The 20,296-nt window shown below is 42.9% G+C and overlaps 1 protein-coding gene across 4 annotated transcripts in view; it reads left to right on the top strand.

The window, feature by feature from the left end:
• Window positions 1–870: 870 nt before the first annotated feature.
• LOC148022161 (elongation factor P (EF-P) family protein) overlaps window positions 871–20,296 on the top strand; it is a 112,478-nt gene continuing 93,052 nt past the window's right edge. Inside the window, exon 1 of one of the 4 annotated variants that reach the window (XM_087697801.1) lies at window positions 871–1,096. In XM_087697801.1, the coding sequence (XP_087553927.1) occupies window positions 938–1,096 (159 nt within the window). In that variant the 5' untranslated portion in view covers window positions 871–937. The remainder of the gene's footprint in view (window positions 1,097–20,296) is intronic. The other 3 variants (XM_087697800.1, XM_087697803.1, XM_087697802.1) reach the window with 3 other exon arrangements.

Below are 20,296 nucleotides of genomic sequence, written 5' to 3'. Positions count from 1 at the left end.
GAGAGAGAGAGAGAGAGAGAGAGAGAGTGTGTGTGTGTGTGTGTGGAAAAATCGATGAGAAATAGAGAATCGCTCTCTTGTCATCTTATTATTACACGGGATAACACAAACGTCACTATTTTTAATGCATATTTGTATTAATAATAGGAGTAAAATATTATAACATCTATGATGCAACCTAGTATTAAACCTTACTACTAAATTTCCTATGGAAGAGCTTGAAGACCTAATGCTTGGCCTTGACTATTCTAAGTGTAGACATTATCTTTGGCTCTCTAGTACAATGATAGTTTGCCAAAGAGGACCTTGTTCTTGCAACTCCATATATGAACTTGAGTGTAACAATAGAAATGATGCTAACCAAGTGCCGACTGACCCCATCTAAATTCTCATAGTCAGATTGGACTTTCTAACCCACTTCTTGACCTTCCCCCCAATTGATATCGCATGAATGTAGTTCCAAAACAAGTTCTTTGTTGTTTCATCAGTTCGCCTATAGAAGGTGCAGAGGGGATCATAGGCAAGGCCCCATTAAAGTCAAAATAGACACCTCTCTAACTGCAATAAAGGTAGGCGAACTAGCACAACGATGCAGGAGGACCTCATTGCCCAAGCCTTTTCTCTCTCATTCAATTGGAAACACTTAGCAATTCAGTCAATGGAGGGCCATTCCACATTACTTGCATCCCATAGGCAAATGCCACGATTGTGGAGTTCATTGACTAAAGGTAGGTTAAACCCAGAAGAAGGGACGAGGCAAATTACAAAAAGTAGATTACGATAAATCCCTACAGTAAATAAAAATGGGGTAATTTAAAATTTCTTAAATTGGAGGGGTATAATGGAGGAATTTTCACAACCTATAAGTATACATTGGCAAATTTGCATTATTTCTATTGTTCTTGAGAGGGAAACGAATTGCTAGAACGCCGAAGTGATGATGAATCACGGGCGAGCTGCAATCCTTCGAAGGTGGGCACGTCACGGAACCGTCCATTCATCATCATCATCATCATGGGAATCCAGAATCGGTCACCTTCTCCAGCCCCCCTTCCTCTGTCATCAGCTCCGAGGAGCTAAAATTTTAGGTGCAGATGTAAGTGCTACATACAAAATCAGTAACAATTCTTTGTTTCTGTTGATCCCTTGATGTGTTCCAGTCTATTTATGGATTTTCATACAATTTAATGCATTCTTAGCTGCATGTATAAGAGAGTCTTGGCTTCACAAGTGCTTTCACACATGATTGAGAATTCTTTGTTGTTAATTTCTAACACTCTAAGTTTTTGACATTTTTCCATGTGGAAAAAGCTTTTTTTTTTCTTTTTTTTCTCTGAGGGAGGCACCACATACGACCACCCGGACCTAGCTATGCGGTGTCTCCTTGTAGAAGCTCATGGTGTGATTGTTGTAGAAGCTCATGGTGTGATTGTAATTCACAATGTGGAATTTACAGGCCAGTTTGTCTAAAAGTTCTTGTGTAATGCTTTTAATTGATGTGTCCTACTTATAATTCTAAGGATTTTCATGGATGTTAGAATGTATTTAGACGATAATATATAGAAGTCTAAAATAAATTTTGGGTTCATATAACCGCTTTTTCTCTTCCCACCAAGCCACCATGCAATTCGTGCCTCCCTTAGCTCCTCGTCTTGCACTCCATGTGCCACGTTCTTTCTCATTCATGCAATCCTAATATCCCCCCTTCCTACTTTATTTTAAGAAAAAAAAAAGTCGCGTTCTCAGTCTGATAGTCCCAGGCTATTCTCGGCAGGGCACCACCTCAACAAACGTAGCAAGGTCCTAAAAAAAGATCTGGTGCTTTCAATCACGACCCTCCCTTTCATACAACACTATTTTCAAAGATACTTTCATTTTTTATTGAAGATTCACACAAATTTGCACATAAATTAAGAGACATGAAACTTCGCAAGGTGTGGTCAATCTTCTCCAGTGCGAGATGCTGCGGAAACCTCCTTGAAGACCACAGACTTGCTGTAGATCAAACCAAGAACCTTCTTGTTTTTGTGTGTAGACAAAAGGCCAGAGCATGATGATCTTGTAATATACTCTGCTTGCTGCACCGAGATTCTACAAAGTCCTCCAAGAGGGGCTCTAGCGCATCCTAGGCTCTCCTTCAATCTTCCATAAGATTATTGTCTTTGATAGTACTTGCTTGTCAAACACAGTGGTGCGTTGCTCTAACATGAAAATATGTTTTGAAGATGAAAAAAATGCTCAAACATATACTTTGAAGAATGTGCATTCTCAGAAATCATGCTCTACATTTTAAGATACACAATGTGGCACATTAAAGAGGCGTACTTGTGCCTTGTGTGCATTACGGTATTGTGCTTTATGCAACTATGCATAACACATAGGGCTTGTGGGTTTAAGGCTAAATTCTCCGAGGTTCAAGCTCATATTCCATTGAGAAAAAGGAATTCCACATTGTGTCCCCACTACTAGCACTCAATTAGATGAAGTCAATGGACATCTCACCTTCTCAAAAATCGATGCAGTCCTACACAACCCTTTGACTTACCAATCTTCCTTACTCTTTCAGCCCAAGGTTTTTGACAATGCTTGAGCTATCAAAGGGTCAAACTACCTAGCGAATTACACCCTCCTAATACTCCCTAAATGAAATGAAAGTATATCATTATGGATTTTATAGTGGCCCACCTACTATGCAAGGAGAGTATGATTCCATCCTAGTGATTGTGGATATACTAACCAAAGCAGGTCAACAGAAACCTTGGGTTGAAAGAGTAAGGAGGATTGGTGAGTCAAAGGGTTGTGTAGGACTGCACCGATTTTTGAGAAGGTGAGATGTCCATTGACTTCATCTAATTGAGTGCTAGTAAGTGGGGGCACAATGTGGAATTCCTTTTTCTCAATGGGATATGAGCTTGAGCCTCCGAGAATTTAATCTTAAACCCACAAGCCCTATGTGTTATGCATAGTTGCATGGAGCACAACACTGTAATGCAAGCAAGGCACAATTACATCTCTTTAACGTGCCACATTGTGTATCTTAGAATGTAGAGCATGATTTCTGAGAACGCACATTCTTCAAAGTATACGTGTTTGAGTACTTTTTTCATCTTCAAAGCATACTATCATGTTAGGGCAACACACCACTGTGTTTGACAAGCAAGCACTATCAGAGACAATGATCTTGTAGAAGATTGAAGGAGGGCCTAAGATGCGCTAGAGCCCCTCTTGGAGGACTTTGTAGAATCTCGGTGCACCGAGCAGAGTATATTACAAGATCATCATGCTTTGGTCTCTTGTCTACACAAGACGAGAAGGTTCTTGGTTTGACCTATAGCAAGTCTATGGTCTTCAAGGATGTTTCTGCAGCATCTCGCATTGGAGGAGGTTGACCACACCTTGCGAAGTTTCATGTCTCTTAATTTATGTGCAAATTTGTGTTAGAATCTTCAATAAAAAATGAAAGTATCTTTGAAAATAGTGCTGCATGAAAGGGAGGGTCGTGATTGAAAGCGCTTGATCTTTTTTGAGGACCTTGCTACATTTGTTGAGCTGGTGCCTTGCCGAGAATAGCTTGGGACTGTCAGACCGAGGACACGACTTTTTTTTTTCTTAAAATAAAGTTGGAAGGGGGGGGATATTAAGATCGCATGAATGGGAAAGAACGTGGCACGTGGAGTGCCAGACGAGGAGCTAATGGAGGTAGGAATTGCATGGTGGCTTGGTGGGAAGAGAAGAAGCGGTCATATGAACCCAAAATATATTTTAGACTTCTATATATTATCGTCTAAATATATTCTAACATTAATGAAAATCCTTTAATAGATTGATAGAAGTACGAGAATTATAAGTAGGACACATCAATTAAAAGCATTACACAAGAACTTTTAGACAAACTGCCACTGTAAATTCCACATTGTGAATTACAACCACACCATGAGCTTCTACGAGGAGACACTGCATAGCTAGGTGCAGGTGGATGTATGTGGTGCCTCCCTCACAGAGGCTCATAATGTTGAACACTATAGGGAAAAACTAGAGAAAACTTTTTCCACATGGGAAAATGTCAAAAACTTATTGTGTTAGGGATTAACAACAAAGATACTTGTTGTAATAGATTGTGTAACACAAGAGAGAAGAGCGAGATTGCAAAAGAAGAAGTATACTACGCAAAGAACTCAGAAGAAAAGATATGCTTAGAAAATGAAATCCATATACCAAGACAAGACAATATAAAAATAATAGCGAGTCATTGGCTAAGTGGGCATGGCTTTAGCTCCCTCCCTCCACTACAACTTGCATGTAGGTGTATGCTCAATTGATTGAGGAGGAGGGAGCAATGGCCTATAAATAGGCCAGAAATATGCCAAGGTTGGCCATAAATTGGGGGCCCACAAATGAAGTCAGCCAGATAGAAAATGCTTGTTGACCATACAATAGGGCTCATAAATTGATTGGCCTCATCACACTTTGAAAGAAATGCGCCCAGTCCAATGGGACATGCATGAACTCACTCATGAAGTGAGTCATATGAGAGAGGGTGATCTGGTACCATAGTTCTTATCTCACACGTATGATTGCTGATGTAGACGTATGAAACTTAGAGTAAGATATCTTATTTTAGACTTGACCACCCTTTTTTGGGTCAAGACCTAACAATTTTATAAAAAAAACTCGCTTGTAGACAACATTGTATGGCAGCCACCTACCATTGGTGCTTCAATTGTATCTTGAATCAAATGATTGGAAATCATAGTTTAACTTTTCTTTGGCAAATAAATGTTATCTATTGATCATTGAATGCCTTATTGGTAGTAACTACTTTGTAGAATCTAAGCTCATTGAAATAATGAAATGTTAAATTTTCATTCGGCTTGTTATCTTAGTTACTCTAGATACATTTTTAAAATTGAAAATTAGGGCAATGTATGATTCAGCCCTAGGGCTTGAATCATACTCCAAGCATGCTTTCATACTCATTTGCGTATGATGTATGATTGCCGTATGAAAAAACTATGTCTGGTACAATTCAATATATAATGATAATGACTCATTGGCTCGTACAACAATGACACTCAAAATAGGACCTTGGATACCAAAGCATTGAGTGGCCAGGCCACCACCAAGGTGTTGGACAGTTTTCTAGAGCTGAGAATGAATGTGCAGAGAGTTGAGAGTAGTAGAGAGAAGACAGAGCATGACACTTGATGTTCGGTACAAAAGATTGGTGTACCACTTTTAGGTTTTGAATATATATAAAGTACAACAAGTGAAGGATGCATTCACATCCGAACACGGTAAAATGCATGGTGAGTCTTTATTCCTAACAACCTCCCACCTAAAGGCAACGTGCTTGAAGGTAGAGGAAAGAATCAACTAAGTTTATGTATGTACAAAGCTAAAAGACACATATACTATCCAACCCCCATCATCTAGCTGCAATGAGGAAACCGCTCAGCTGGAAGACCCTTTGCAGAAGGTCTGCAGGGTTATCATCTGTATGTACCTTGACAAGCTCAATGCCCTTGCTATCAAGTACATCCTTGATAAAGTGATACTTCACCTATATGTGCTTTGTCTTTGCGTGAAAGACAGGATTCCATACTAGCATGATAGCACTTTGACTGTCATAATGGAGGATAGGAACCTTTGTAATCCCAAGCTCTCTCACCAGACATGAAAGCCATAAAGCCTCTTTGCATGCCTTCGTGGCAGCCACATATCTGCCTCTGTAATAGACAATGCAACACACTTTTGCAGCCTAGATATTCAAAAGACTGCTCCTCCTGTGAACATGAACATATATCCTCAAGTAGACTTTTCGCAGTCAGGATGACCAGCATAGTTTGCATCCGTGAAACTGACAACACATGACTTCTGCTTACCAAAGCAGATACACAAATCCTTTGTGCCCATAAGGTATCTCATGATACCTTCACTGCTTCCCAATGCTTTTTGCCAGGATATGCCATGTATCTGTTAACCACTTCTATCGCATACACCAAGCTATCAACAACAGCTGAAGCATAGGGTATCTTGGTCATTTTAGTCTTTCCATTATCTGATGTAGGGCTGTCATCTGTACTAAGTTTCACATATGGAGGCAATGGTACACTAATAGCTTTCCCCCCCTCCATATATTGAAATGCTGCAGAACTTTCGTAATATAATCTTATTGGGAGAGATAAAGAAGACCCTTTGATTTATCTCTGAGTATACGCATGCCAAGAATGTGATTTGCCTCACCAAGATCTTTCATATCAAAACTATTGTGTAGACTCTGCTTCAAGAAGTCCAAGGCATGAACATCCTTGCTTGTAATTAGCATGTCATCCACATACAAAACCAAGAGAATAAGGCTGCCATTTGTTGCCTTCTTGGTCTATAAGCAGCGATAAACTTGAGAACGATGAAATCCCTGAGATTGCATGAACGTATCAAATTTGTGATACCATTCTCGTGGTGCCTGCTTCAGCCCATACAGACTCTTGTGGAGTTTACATACCATCTGCTCTTTTCCCTTTGCAACAAAACCGTCGGGCTGGTGCATATAGATCTCCTCATGTAGATCACCATGTAAGAAGGCGGTTTTTACATCCATCTGTATGAGTTCCATATCCTCATATGCAACCAAGCCCAAGATGGTTCGCAAAGTAGTCATTTTGACTACAGGAGAAAAGATTTCATCAAAATCAATTCCATGTTCTTGCTTGTACCCTTTAGCAACCAAGTGTGCCTTGTACTTTGGCAAAGAATGAGAAGTGTCTTTCATTTTGTAAACCCATTTGCAAAGTAGCACTTTTTGTGTCTTTGGTAAATGTACCAAATCCCAAGTGCCATTTTTCATGAGAGCTTCCATCTCTGATAGCATTGCTTTTTGCCATTTCTTACTATCCTGTCTGTCCATTGCTTCTTGGAAGCATGACGGTTCACTACAATCTGTTAACATGACATAATCAGCCACATAGTTTACACTAGAAACAAATCTATCTGGCTGTTTTTGCACTCTGGTCGACCGACGGACCCAGTGGTCAAAATTTGCTGGCTGTTCAGTCCGCAATTCTGCATTAATAGCTTGCTGTTCTGCAGGTTCATCATGCTGTATGGCTGGTTCAGGTTGTTCCAGATGCACATGTTCTTGCAGAATTTCTGGGACATCATGGGTAAGATCTTGCTAATCATTTTCAGCATCATTCCCTGCATTTTCAAGGACATTTACAACATGTATTTGCTATTGTCTAGCGGGCATTCTTTGCCGTCCTTTTGGTACATCCTCTCAAAATACAACCCTTCCGACCTCCTTTGTTCTTTTGGGCTGTTTGTGTATGCGATCTTCTTGGAAGATGACATCATTGCTATGTACTACTTTTCTTTTCTTGGGATTCCATAATGAATACCCCACCTCACCTTCATCACCATATCCTAGGAAAATACACTTACAGGACTTTGGCTCAAGTTTGCTGTGTTCTTCCTTGCGAATGTGCACAAATGCCTCACAGTCAAACACTCTCAAGTGAGCATACGAAGATGGCTTGCCCGACTACTCTTCTTGAGGGACTCTCCCTCCCAAAGACCTGTTTGGTGACCGATTAATCAAGTATATGGCTGTCATAATAGCCTCTACCCAAAAACTATAGGGTAAAGCAGCATGGGACAGCATTGTACGGACCTTGTCTTGAATGGTCCTATTTATATGCTTTGCAACACCATTTTGGGACGGATTATGAGGGGCCGTAAGCTCCCTTTTAATCCCTTTGCTATCACAAAAGTCTTGAAAGGCTTTGGACACATATTCTCCACCATTGTTAGAGCGAAGGCATTTTAATGTCTTGTTGGTTTGATTTTCAGCAAGCGTTAGGAATTTTTTAAATTTATCTAAGGCCTTTTCTTTGTGATAGATTGGATAAACCCATACTTTGCGTGTGGCATCATCAACAAAGGTAACAGAATACTTCTTTTCTCCTAAAGATAATCTTGGCATTTGACATACATTTGAATGTACCAACTCTAAGGGTGAAGACTTTAGAGAAATAGATTTTTTGTGTGACGTTTGAGCATGTTTACCATAAATACAATGATCGCACTGTTCAAAATCAGCATATCTCAAAGACGGTAAATAACCCAAACGAGAGAGCATTTTCATTCCAGATTGACTCATGTGTCCCAACCAGCTATGCCACAAAGAAACACTTGGTTGCTCAGTTATGGCGACAACATGGTCACGCACACTAGATACATGCAAAGGATACAATGTATCACTTTTGGACCCCTTGGTAACAATGCGGGAGCCCTTACAGATTTTCCATTTGCTATCCTCAAAGGTGGTGCGATAGCCTTCATCATCTAGTTGCCATGCTGAAATTCCTGTTTCACATTGCCAATGCTTGCAATTTTACATGCATAGTTATCCCCCAAGTGGACAACACCATGTACACCATCATTGTAGTTAGAGAACCACTCATGATGTGGTGTGAGATGAAAGGACGCACCTGAATCAAGTATCCAATTGTGCATATTATCCTTAGAATTTGCAATCAATGCATGTGCACTCAAAGAAGAAGCAAGAAGTACATCACCATCACTGTCATTATGAGTCATTATCATGAGTGACTACATTAATCTCTTTTATTTTCACATTGTTCTTTTTGGCAGGCTGGCTGTCCTTATTTTCAGCCTTGTTGGCTTCATTGTTTTTGTTTTTGCCCTTCTCTTTCTTTAGTTGAAAGCAATTCTGTTTGTAGTGCCCTTTTTTGCCACAATGATGGCACTCCACATTTTTTCCACGAGATTTGCTGCGTGCTCTGTTTTCAGAACTGCTCTTATGCTGAAATCTGCCTCTACTGTGTAATGCATTTGAAGACTTGTTTGCTGAGTTATGCTGTCTATTGAGTTCTTTCATCAGCAAAGAACTCTCCACATCAGAGTATAACAGCTGAGCATTCGAATTTATCAAAGTTGTCTTGAAAGTATCCCAACTTTCATGTAGAGTGCATAGCAAGAAGGTAGTGTTAAGAAGACTGCTAGGGTTTGCACTGAGGACACACAGAGTGTACGACCACGACACAAACACAAAGACACAGACATAGACACAGAGGGAAAAACTCAAACCCTAAACGCAAAACTCAAAACTCAAACAAAACAGGAGAGAGAGAGAGAGAGAGAGAGAGAGAGAGAGAGAGAGAGAGAGAGAGAGAGAGAGAGAGAGAGAACACAACTCTGAAGTGAATGAATGTAAGAGTGTATAGTGTGCTCAAGGGCAGAGCAATGTCGGAGTGTGACGTCCATCAAAGCAGCAATCTGGAGGCTGGAAACTGGTAAACGCAGCAGTGTACCACCGATCGGGGGCTGGAAACTGTGCACAGTTTGCTGTAAACAGCAGGCTGAAATAGTGTCTGAGAGTGCCAGGGCCTGCAATGCTGAAAACGCAGGCTGGCTTGTTTGAAATCAGAGTTGCAGCATTGGATTGTGTGCACAAGAGGGAGAAGAGAGCTCAAAGTACAAGAACAAAATCTTGCTTACTAAGTTGCTTAGAGTACAACTTGGGTACACTCTCCCACATATGATAGTGACCCATAGGCTGTTTATATAGCCTTTGCCAAGCTAGGGTTAGGGTTTCCCCTGTCCCTAGGGCTATTCACACTCATCTGTCCTTATACTCCCTTGCTTATAGTGGGTTCCTATGCCTGTCTTTTAACACCCCCCCTCAATGCCAGGGTGGCATTGGATTACAAAACATGTAAGAGGTTTCCCCCCTTCTTGGGATGCCTTTATAAATCAGGCTTACAAGGTTGTTTTAGGTAGATGATTTAAAGAGTCAAAACAGTTGATCTTCAGATGGATTGGAGGCATAGTTGGCCACCAATTCTTTGGGTATATCAGGAGTGTTGGGGCATTTACTAGTGATATGCCCTGTCTTCTTGCATTTGTTACATTTCATCTTCTCGGGATACTTCTTCCAGCAGTTGTTTACAAGATGTCCTTTTTTCTTACAAAAAGAACATCTAGTGAGAGCTGTATGTACCAATACTTGATCACGGGAAGTTGAAGTTGCCTGACTGTTGCTGCTTTCTTTGTGGTTCCTCTTTTCTTCATCCAAACAAGATTGAATGGTACTTGCCAATGTAGGATCTGGAATGTTGGTGAGAGTGGTTACAAGAGTAGGAAACACCTGTTTTACAGCTTTTAGAAGAATAGCAATAGTATCTTCTTCATGTATTGGAGCTTGTACAGAGGCAAGTTGTGCCATATGTCCTTTCATATGAGAAATGAATTTTCCCAAATCTTCTTCTGATCGATATTCCAAGCTAAATAATTTAATTTTAAGGAAGATTTTAGTATTTTTACCAGTGGCTCCATAGAGCTTTTCAAGCTCATCCCATTTTTCTTTAGCATGTTTAGTTGATCAACACGATGAATCAAGGATTCATCTAAGTGTAACATTACGATTGCTTGAGCACGTTGGTCATCCTCTGTATCAACCAGATTTGCAGAGTTTACAACTCTACTGCCTTGAATAAGAGGCCAATACCCTCTCTCCATCATTTTGTATTTTATAAGTACCTGCCATGGGTGGAAATCTTTGCCATCAAACTTTCGAATTTGAGGACGGACATCAGCATATGTTGTGTTTATTGGGAATGCCTTACCACTTGTTAGGACAAGGGCAGTGTCTAGTCCCGTACAAATTTTCCACTGAATGCGGAAGCAAATCAGACAATTTGAAATCAAAGTTGCAATGAAGAGAAAGGCTGAAAATCATATAAATGTAATATTTCAAAGTATGACTGTGGTGGTCCTTTCTTATGTGCAAACTTCTTCCGAGGTTTAATAGTCTTTTTAGGTTTTAATGAAGTAAACCTAGACTGGACTTTAGGCTCCTCCTTGTGGTGTGGCTTAGTGGATGAAGCTTGTGTTGGACAAGGTTGGTCTATGATCTCAATGCTTGTTGCTGATGATTCCGAGGAGAGTACAATGACACTCATCCTTTTGATTTCATTGACCAGTGTACTTTGAAACAAGGTCACCCACGGTATGCAATACACTTCTAGTGTATGATGGTCTATGTGTTTATAATTGTACACATAACCTTACAACAATATACGAAGAGGAATAAAAAACTCACTAGATTTTAGTAAATACCCAGCAAGCAAATGATTAGATGATTAGTGATTAGTGTTTAGAAACACTAATGTCAAGCTTAGTGAAATGCTTGAATGATACCCGGTTGGAAGTCGGCTTCCCAATGCACTTAGTGATGTCCATTGAGCATATCCAAGAGCTTTTGAATCTGGAATAAGCTTCAGAGAATATGTTTCAGTGATTAGAATCACTGTTAATGAAGCTCAGAGTGAAAAAAATGACAAAATGTCAAGCTTGGAGCTTGTTGGCTATGGCTGCCACAAAATACACAGTTAGGGTTTGGCAGAGATCTCTCTCTGTGGGAGGAATTTCGAGAATCCCTCTTGTGGGAGGATGGCCCACTAGGGGGGCTATAGAAGCCCTATGGTGGTGGCTGAGATTGCGCCGCTTGCTGCCCACGCCACGCCTGAAGACGCCACGTTGTCAGAAACTGCACCGTTTCTGGGATTTTGGCAATGCTGCCTACTAGGTCGACTAATCCCGAGGTTTATCGTGCCAGGCTGATTCGCCCTGAGATAGGCAAGAAGTCCTTAGAAGAAATCAGAGGGAGATATGGCCTCCTTTGTCCTCCCCAAGTCCTCCAATGGAGATAGGTTGCAAGCAGCTATGGAGGAAAGAAGGATAAGATGAAAGAGATGATAGCTTATGTGCACTTAGTGATAGCTGAGGCTGAGGGAAGCTGAGGAGATCAGAGATGGCTCTGATACCATGTTTGAAATCAGAGTTGCAGCATTGGAATGTGTGCACAAGAGGGAGAGGAGAGCTCAAAGTATAAGAACAAAATCTTGCTTACTAAGTTGCTTAGAGTACAACTTGGGTACACTCTGCCACATACGATAGTGACCCATAGGCTGTTTATATAGCCTTTGCCAAGCTAGGGTTAGGGTTTCCCCTGCCCCTAGGGCTATTCACACTCATCTACCCTTATACTCCCTTGCTTATAGTGGGTTTCTATGCCTGTCTTCTAACATGGCTGACCCTGGAGATGATGGACAGCAGGCTGAACAGCAGTCTGGGACAGTTTGGAACAGTCGCCAGCAGTTGAGAGCTGTCGCCTACAGCAATGGACAGGTTGAAGATGATGTGGCTGCAGTTGATGATGGCTGGACAGCAGATGGAGGCGGGCTGCAGGCTGGAAACTGGGCGCCAACAGCAGCAGAGGGTGTGTGGGCTGGTGTAACTTGCAAACAAGGATGATTGTTGAATGGGGGCAGCCTGTCTATTTATAGATGTGGAAGGGCGCCCCAAAATTAGGGTTTCCACTAAACTTTCTCGAACCGCTCACCGTTTTAGGGTTTCCACTGAACTCTCTCGAACCGCTCCTCGTTTTAGGGTTTTACTCTAAAAGAGCATTTTTAGTGTGTTTTGGGGCTGTTTAAGAGGCTAATCAGCAAGTAATGCATATTTTAGCTCAACACCCCCTCTCAGGCCCAAAACTGAGCCGAAAGGCTAGGGCAACCATTGTGATGTTGATGTACCCCAAGGCGTCCCACCCCAAAGCAGCCAAGGCATCGGACAAAGGGTGCACGTCGGTTGCCCAGTGGCCTACCAAGACTATAGAGGCGATGGTTATCTTACCAAGGGAATCCAAGTAGTCACCCCAGAGAGGACAGGGCATCGGACAAAGGGTGCACGTCGGGTGCCCAGTGGCCTATCAAGCCCTACAAAGGCGGATGGAACTACATGGAACTTTTGTGTGTTGTTTTTTTTTTTTGAATAAGTGTGGTAAATTTTATGGGATGCGGCCGATTGAGGAATAGTAACCCAGAAGACGGGAGTAGGGAGGGTACACCCAATACATCACAAAGCAGTGCAAGCTAACTCATCCACTCAGGGTGTCGATGACGAGGAAAAGTAGGTGATGAGGTATCCATGTGATGAAGAAGGATGGTAGTGTGGTAACAACAGCTGCCGGTGGAAACAGCTTAGGATCCGCTCAAGTGGTGCTCTGCACAATGAGATGCAAAGTATGCTACATGTTGAAGAATGCTCATGCAACAGGTGCCACTTAGACAGTGTCCCTTATGGGGAAATTGTTCACTTGCCCAAGCGCCCTAGTACAAAGATGATGAAATCATGCAATGCAAAGGGTAAGGTACAACAGGGGGGAGAAGCCGATGTTGAAGACAAAGTGCTGAAGCCTGTAGAATACCAAGAAGGGTAGAAATCCCCTCTCAACCTGGATGTAGATGCCAAAGAAGGAAGAGGAGCCTGATGTTGGTCTTCGTGTGGTGCCGAGAACCATAAGGAATGAAGAGGAGGAGGAAGCATCCCAACTGGAAGAGCTAGGTAGAAGTCATCGCCATGATAGCATCAAGAGAGATGCTGCACGATCCGCCTCGGGAGGGAAAGCCTCCATGCTGGTAGAAGAGCAAAACTCCAAGGATGATGAAACCATGAAGGAACGACGCGCATCCCAAGTCTCCAGCCCAGGTAGAACTGGGCAAACCTACATGTTAGCCCCACATTGAAAACAAAACTTGCAAAGGAGATCAAAGTCTGCAATCACAGAGGTCAGTAGTGAGATGGTCTAAAAATAAAACAAAACTAAAATGAAAAGCTAACTAAAGGAACAAGTGCAAAGATGCAAATGTGTCTGTGTGTGTGAGTAAATGCAGCGGAAGACTTAAAATGTAGAGATAAAAATCCTATGGGTCCGACTCTAAGAGTGCAAAAAATGAATGCTAGACTAACCTAGGGTATTTGAAAGGACCTAGAGACATGCTAGTCTAAGAAGGTGGCCACTATCGTGTACGTCCAATAGCAGGGCTCTGCCAAGGGAACGCTTGACGAGGTGGGGAGGAAGGTGAGATAGATGGATGAAGTACAACGGGATTGGAACTTGTAGATCAATCAACTAGTCTCTCAGGGGTAGTGAAAGAGATGGGCTGCTGAGGCTGTACTCGAGCCACATATCCAGCAGCAACAACGGGTGCTGAAGGAGCAGATGAAGCAGGAGCGGAAGGCGTAGCCCCACTGGACTGTGGAGTCGCAGCAGTCTGCTGAGGCTTTTTAGGTGGAAGACCTTGGGCCTTGGAGCGACACTCCTCGTCCACGTGGCCTGCTCTCTGGCAGTGTGTGCAAAACCGTTTTTTCTTAGGGAGATGCTGCTAGAGAGGTGTTGATTCTTTGGTTCCATCTGAGGAAGAGGAGTCACCCTTTGATTGGCTTGCCTTCGCATCTAGCGAGTTCTTGCCACTGGTGGTTTTTCCTCCGGAAGAAGAGGCAACCAACCCCCTTTGCTCTGAATAAGGCTGTGATGAGGATTTCTTGTGGACTTGATCATGCAGCCGTGTGTAACGCAAGAACTGGCACTCAAACTCATAGAAGGTTGGCAATCGAGGTTGGGAGATAATGCGTTGAATGAAATCGAAGTATTTTGCGGGCAATTTATTCAAGAATAATGTAACTTTCATCATCTGACTTTGGAGAGCCAGTTGTGAACTCGGCAAGCAACCGCCTATGGTCAGCCAGCTTGACTTTCAGATCATCCCCTTCCTTAAGAGAGAACTCTTGAAGCTCAAAGTCGAGATTGATGCGCCGAGTATGATCACGAGCCGCATAGCGGTCGAGAAGGTGACTCCAATGCTCTGACGCGAGCAGGAAGTACTGCAACTGAGAGTGAAACTCAGGAAGCAATCCCTGCATCAGCTCAATATTGGCTGTAGCATTTGCGGACTCTCCATTGACGGATGTAGTCAAGGTGAGCCCGGCATAGGCTGTAGACCAATGACGAGGCCCCAAAGACCCTGAGACTCAAGCACTTGTTGCATGAAATTCGACCAAGTAGTGAAATTTGACCCATTAAAACGTATCTTGTCCGTGAAGGCATTCTTCGCTATTGCAATAGAAGTGGTAGTGTTCGGAGATGGATAGTGTGAAAAAGTGTAGTGGGGGTAGGATGGGGGAGTGGAGTATACTTGGGAATGGGCCCCAGAGTGCCCACTAGGCATGGGGGTAGTGTGCAAGGTGGATCCATAGGTAGGGATGGGCTGACTAGGCATGGGCATGGTAGCCACATGAGGAACCCAAGGAGGTGGGATGGGAACACTGGGAGCAAAAGATGGGAATCCCTGCATAGGTGTAACCCAAGGAGAGTGTGAAGACGCACCATAAGCTGAGGATGGAAACCCCTGCGTATGAGTGGTCATGGGAGATGTGAAGCTAGGGATAGTGAGGGGGATGCCCATCACCGTCGACCCAGGAGTTATGGGTGTGCTCATTTGCTGAAAGGTGAGATGCACTGTGTTAAAGGGTGGCATTCCCCCTAACGAAGTACCATGATGCAAAGAGGTAGAGAATGGGATGGAGAAGGAAAAGGTGCTAGGAGCGGAGATGAAAGATGCAAACCCTAGGGTGTGTGAAGCAGATGTGGAGTGTAATCCAAGATTTTGGAAAGATGATGAGAGATGATCAAGGTGTGATATAGAAGAGGGTGGGATGGGAGGGAAGTGAAGTGTGTGCGATATGCTCAAATGAAACAGAAGCTATAGATATACTTGAATTCTATCTACTTCGTAAGCCCCCTCTATTGAAGTTCACATACGCAAAGCCATCCGGATCCTGTACCTCAAAAGAAGAAACAGGCGAGGGTTTTGATTCATGCAACACAAAATAATTGTACAAACCTGACATTGGACCTAGCTGAGATGATGAAGATGGATCGCTAGATGTTCCGAATGCTGTATGTCCTCTATGATTGGAGAGGTGGCCAGCCTCACCAACCGGTGCGGATGTGGTAGCAAAACTAGTAGGAGGGGTGTAAACATCACCGTACTTGTTGCGATAGTACTCCTCAAAGTCCTCCTCTGTCATGTTAGTGAATCTGGTGAAGGTGGAGTGTCGTCCTCCTCACCGAGTCCATAATGCCATCTCAGGGCCTCCAATGATGGAGAAGCTTGATAAGACATCATAGGAACTGGAGAAGAAGGTGTTTGGGACATTGTGATTCGGTTACGAGTCGTATTGTGTGCCTCGCATAAAGACTAGCTCTCAACAGTATCCGCAGGATACTCTTTACAAGAGCACCGGCTTTGATGCCATGTTAAGAAGACTGCTAGGGTTTGCATTGAGGACACACAGAGTGTATGACCACGACAGAAACACAAAGACACAGACACAGACACAGAGGGCAAAACTCAAACCCTAAACGCAAAACTCAAAACCCTAAACGCAAAACTCAAAAGTCAAACACAAACAGAAGAAGGGAGAGAGAGAACACAACTCTGAAGTGAATGAATGCTGTAAATGAATGTAAGAGTGTATAGTGTGCTCAAGGGCAGAGCAATGTCGGAGTGTGACGTCCACCGAAGACGGATCCCAAGTCTGTGACTATCAATCAGAGTGTAGGAGTGCTGAATAGTGAATGGCAGCAGGCTGGTCACCAAAATGCAGCAGTCTAGAGGCTGGAAATTGGTAAACGCAGCAGTGTAGCACCGATTGGGGGCTGGAAACTGTGCACAGTCTGCTGTAAACAGCAGGCTGAAACAGCGTCTGAGAGTGTCAGGGCCTGCAATGCTGAAAATGCAGGCTGGCTGACCTTGGAGATGATGGACAGTAGGTTGAACAGCAGTCTGGGACAGTTTGGAGCATTCGCCAGCAGCTGAGAGCTGCCGCTGACAGCAATGGACAGGCTGAAGATGATGTGGTTGCAGTTGATGATGGCTGGACAGCAGATGGAGGTGGGTGGCAGGCTGGAAACTGAGCGCCAACAGCAGCAGAGGGTGTGTGGGCTAGTGTAACCTGCAGACAAGGATGATTGCTGAATGGGGGCAGCTTGTCTATTTATAGATGTGGAAGGGCGTCCCAGAAATCAGGGTTTCCACTAAACTTTCTCGAACCGCTCCCTGTTTTAGGGTTTCCATTGAACTCTCTCGAACCGCTTCCCGTTTTAGGGTTTTACTCTAAAAGAGCATTTTTAGTGTGTTTTGGGGCTGTTTAAGAGGCTAATCAGCAAGTAATGCATATTTTAGCTCAACAGGCAGCTTTGAACTCTTTATCAATATGGAAATCCAAAGCAATCAGCTGATTGAAAATTGAGTTAAACTCATTCAAATGTACAGACATGGCTGTACCTTCTTTCGTGCAAAAGTCCATTAGTTTTTTCAGCTAATAAACCTTGCTGGTTGCACTTTGAGCATACAATTCTTCAAGCCTTTGCCACATTGCATATGTTGAATTCAGCTTCTCAATGTTAAAGAGCAAGTTGTTTGACATTGAGAGTTTAATGGTAGAGTGAGCAAGCTCGTCCAAATCATCCCACTTGTCTTGTTCCATGTTTGTTGGTTGATTCCCTTTGTTTTGATGGGCTTTACATGTTTCTTCTGCACCAATACGTTGTAGCATTGTTTTAACCAAATTGCAAAATTATGTGCACCCTCAAGCTTCTTAATGTGCAAAAGATTACTGCTGTCACTGTTTCTAGCCATAATTTGCAGTCCCAAATTGACTAACTAGTCACCAAAGGCAAGCCTAGATGTGACACAAGTAACCACAGTACATGAGCACTAACCAGCAATGAAAATCCCAAGATTGCAGAAATTTCAGATCTGCAAATAGATTTTCAGAATTAAAAAATGTCTTTTTGCTGCACTCCTCAAGTAATTTCTGACACATTTAGAGACCAAGCCGCCAATTACATGTGAAATCCCCAAAATTTCACTGCAATTGCTGCTCCAAAGGCATTCCCGAGCACAAATATGACAATTTGGATCAAAAGCCCCAAAATTTTAGAGGATAATCCGTTTAGATTGCATCAACACACGTACCCAAGTGCATATACCGGGCAATTCTTGCACAAATTGATGAAATTCTGCAAAAGCCCCAAATTTCTCGGGTCCGGTGTGCACAAATTTCAGTGAAATTGAAGAAATTTCACTAAAATATGAAAAACCCCAAAATTTCACGGGCAAATGTTTACCAATTTTGCAATTTTTGAGTCAAATTGTCCACTTCTGCATTAAAGTTCCCAAATCCGAGAAAAGCCCCAATTTTCTTGGGCAAAATTTGACTTTGTGCCTTTGCATGTGAATGCTCAGTAAAGTAACTACAGAAGTTAAAGATATTTTTTTTTTGATGACTGTCAAGTTAGATTCGTGACCTGTCTGGTCACGGGTGACTTGTTGAACAGGCCATTGCTTGTCCACGTGAGCTATGAGCCCATGTCACCTGTAGCGTGTCGCCTACCGCCTATCCACGTGTCGCATGCAGCGCGCCGTCGGACTGGTTGCGTGTCGCCTGAGTTTGATCCCGTGTTGCCTGCAACGTCTGCCACCTGCCGACTGGTCTGATTGCTACTTGCTAGTTGCCTGCTAGTTGTTGGTTGATTGCTACCTATCTAGCTTCAGGAAGCGTGCACAACTTGTGCTTTGATACCAGTTTGTTGGACAGTTTTTTGAGCTGAGAATGAATGTGCAAAGAGTTGAGAGCAGTAGAGAGAAGAGTGAGTACGACACTTGATGTTCGGTACAAAAGACTGTGTATCACTTTTAGGTTTTGAGTATATATAAAGTACAACAAGTGAAGGGTGCATTCACACCCGAACACGGTAAAAGGCATGGTGAGCCTTTATTCCCAACACAAGATGCCCTGGAGTGAACCCGATGTTGATGTCGATCATAGTAGCTTTTCAAAATAGAAAGGAATCATAGCAGTTCTCTATGTCTAGTTAACAATGCCTCTGAACTCGCACATGTGACCATCCCATCACCAATGTCGCAGTGCATAAATAACTATGGATTCCCCTTTTTTCGATAGACCGCCAAAGTGTCCCCTCATGTAAACTTGGACTAGGACCCAATCATGCTCTTTGTCAAATAGCTCATCATGAACCTGGATGTCAATCCCAGCTCTAGGATTTCAAACTGCTAGACTTTGGTTGATGCATCAAGGAAACGCCTTTGTGTATCCTTGCACCTGTATAGAAGTATAGATGAGGTTTGACTTCCCCACCTTATCACTCTCGTATTCCCTCTATAGCACTAGAGAGTTGTGAGGAATGGCCTACGTCACTTGTACTAGCAAGCTAAAAAGACGGCCCTTGCAGCCATCGTCGAGGCCACATTGATGGAGCTTGAACCTAAACTTGTAGAGGATGAGGACTCCTCAACAGAGTCATCAACCTTGGCCTTTGTCTACTCTGTCTCCTTCCACAAAGTTGTTAATGTCCTATAGTCCTTATGGAGATGTCCCCTCTTGCCACAATAATACCATTGAGACTTCTTCTTCTTTTGCCGTATGTCATCCCTTTCTGAAGTTGGAACATCTAAAGTACCGAGAGATAGCATCCTCACCGAAATCTAAATTTGAACATAGTAAATCTCCAATGTAAAGCTTGTAGATGAGCAAACAATGTCTACATGCAGAGTATCATCAGAAGAAGTTGGAGCTTGGAGGAGCCATGAGGTAGATATAGAGAAGGGGAGGCAAGGGAACTTGAGGGATTGATGTGTGCCAAGAATATAGATTCCCAAGAGTTTCAAGATTTCGAGCAGTAAAGAAAGCACATAGAGAATGGATCAACAGTATACAGACTGGTTTGTATCGAAACACAACCACCCACAAGAACCTTCTCTAAAATGGAGCAATGAATCACAAAGAAGCTGATCAAAAAACAACACAATTGCTGCATAGAGGAAATCAAGGGAGACTGGATCAAAACATAGCTAGGAAAGGGCAAAACACAAAGTTTGCAGCCGCCAGAGACTGAAACCAGCCTGAAAACACTGTTGCCCAGTCCTGCACAGGAGCGAAAACAGTAAATGCAAATGCTGATGACCAAAACGCAGGCAGAACCAACATGAAATACAGTCATCTTGCAGAGAATCAGGTCACTTCAGCCTGGAGACACAAAACACAAACTGCTGAGTAAAAATGCAAGTAGTAGGGGAACAGAAACAGGCTGAAATTCATAAAAAACTGGGCACTTAGGCTGGGTCAGCAGTTGTGGCAGTCAAGACAGGTCAGACCAGCAGCTGAGAGATGAAAATGCAGACCTGCACCAGCAAATAACAGCACCAGAACACCTCAAATAGTTGATACCAGGTAGGAGCAGGGCCCAATTTGAAATCTGATACCATGTTAGAAGTGGATGCGATGATGGAAGCATAGAAAAATTTTGTGATAGATTTTGTATCACAAGAGAGAGGAGAGGAGAAACTTT

The sequence above is a fragment of the Lygodium microphyllum genome, chromosome 17, assembly GCF_053477565.2.
Source record: "Lygodium microphyllum isolate KBCC chromosome 17, Lygodium_microphyllum_v1.1.10, whole genome shotgun sequence".
Taxonomy (NCBI): Eukaryota; Viridiplantae; Streptophyta; class Polypodiopsida; order Schizaeales; family Lygodiaceae; genus Lygodium; species Lygodium microphyllum.
The sequence above is the reverse complement of the archived record's forward strand: the minus strand, read 5'-3'. Positions and strand labels throughout refer to the sequence as shown.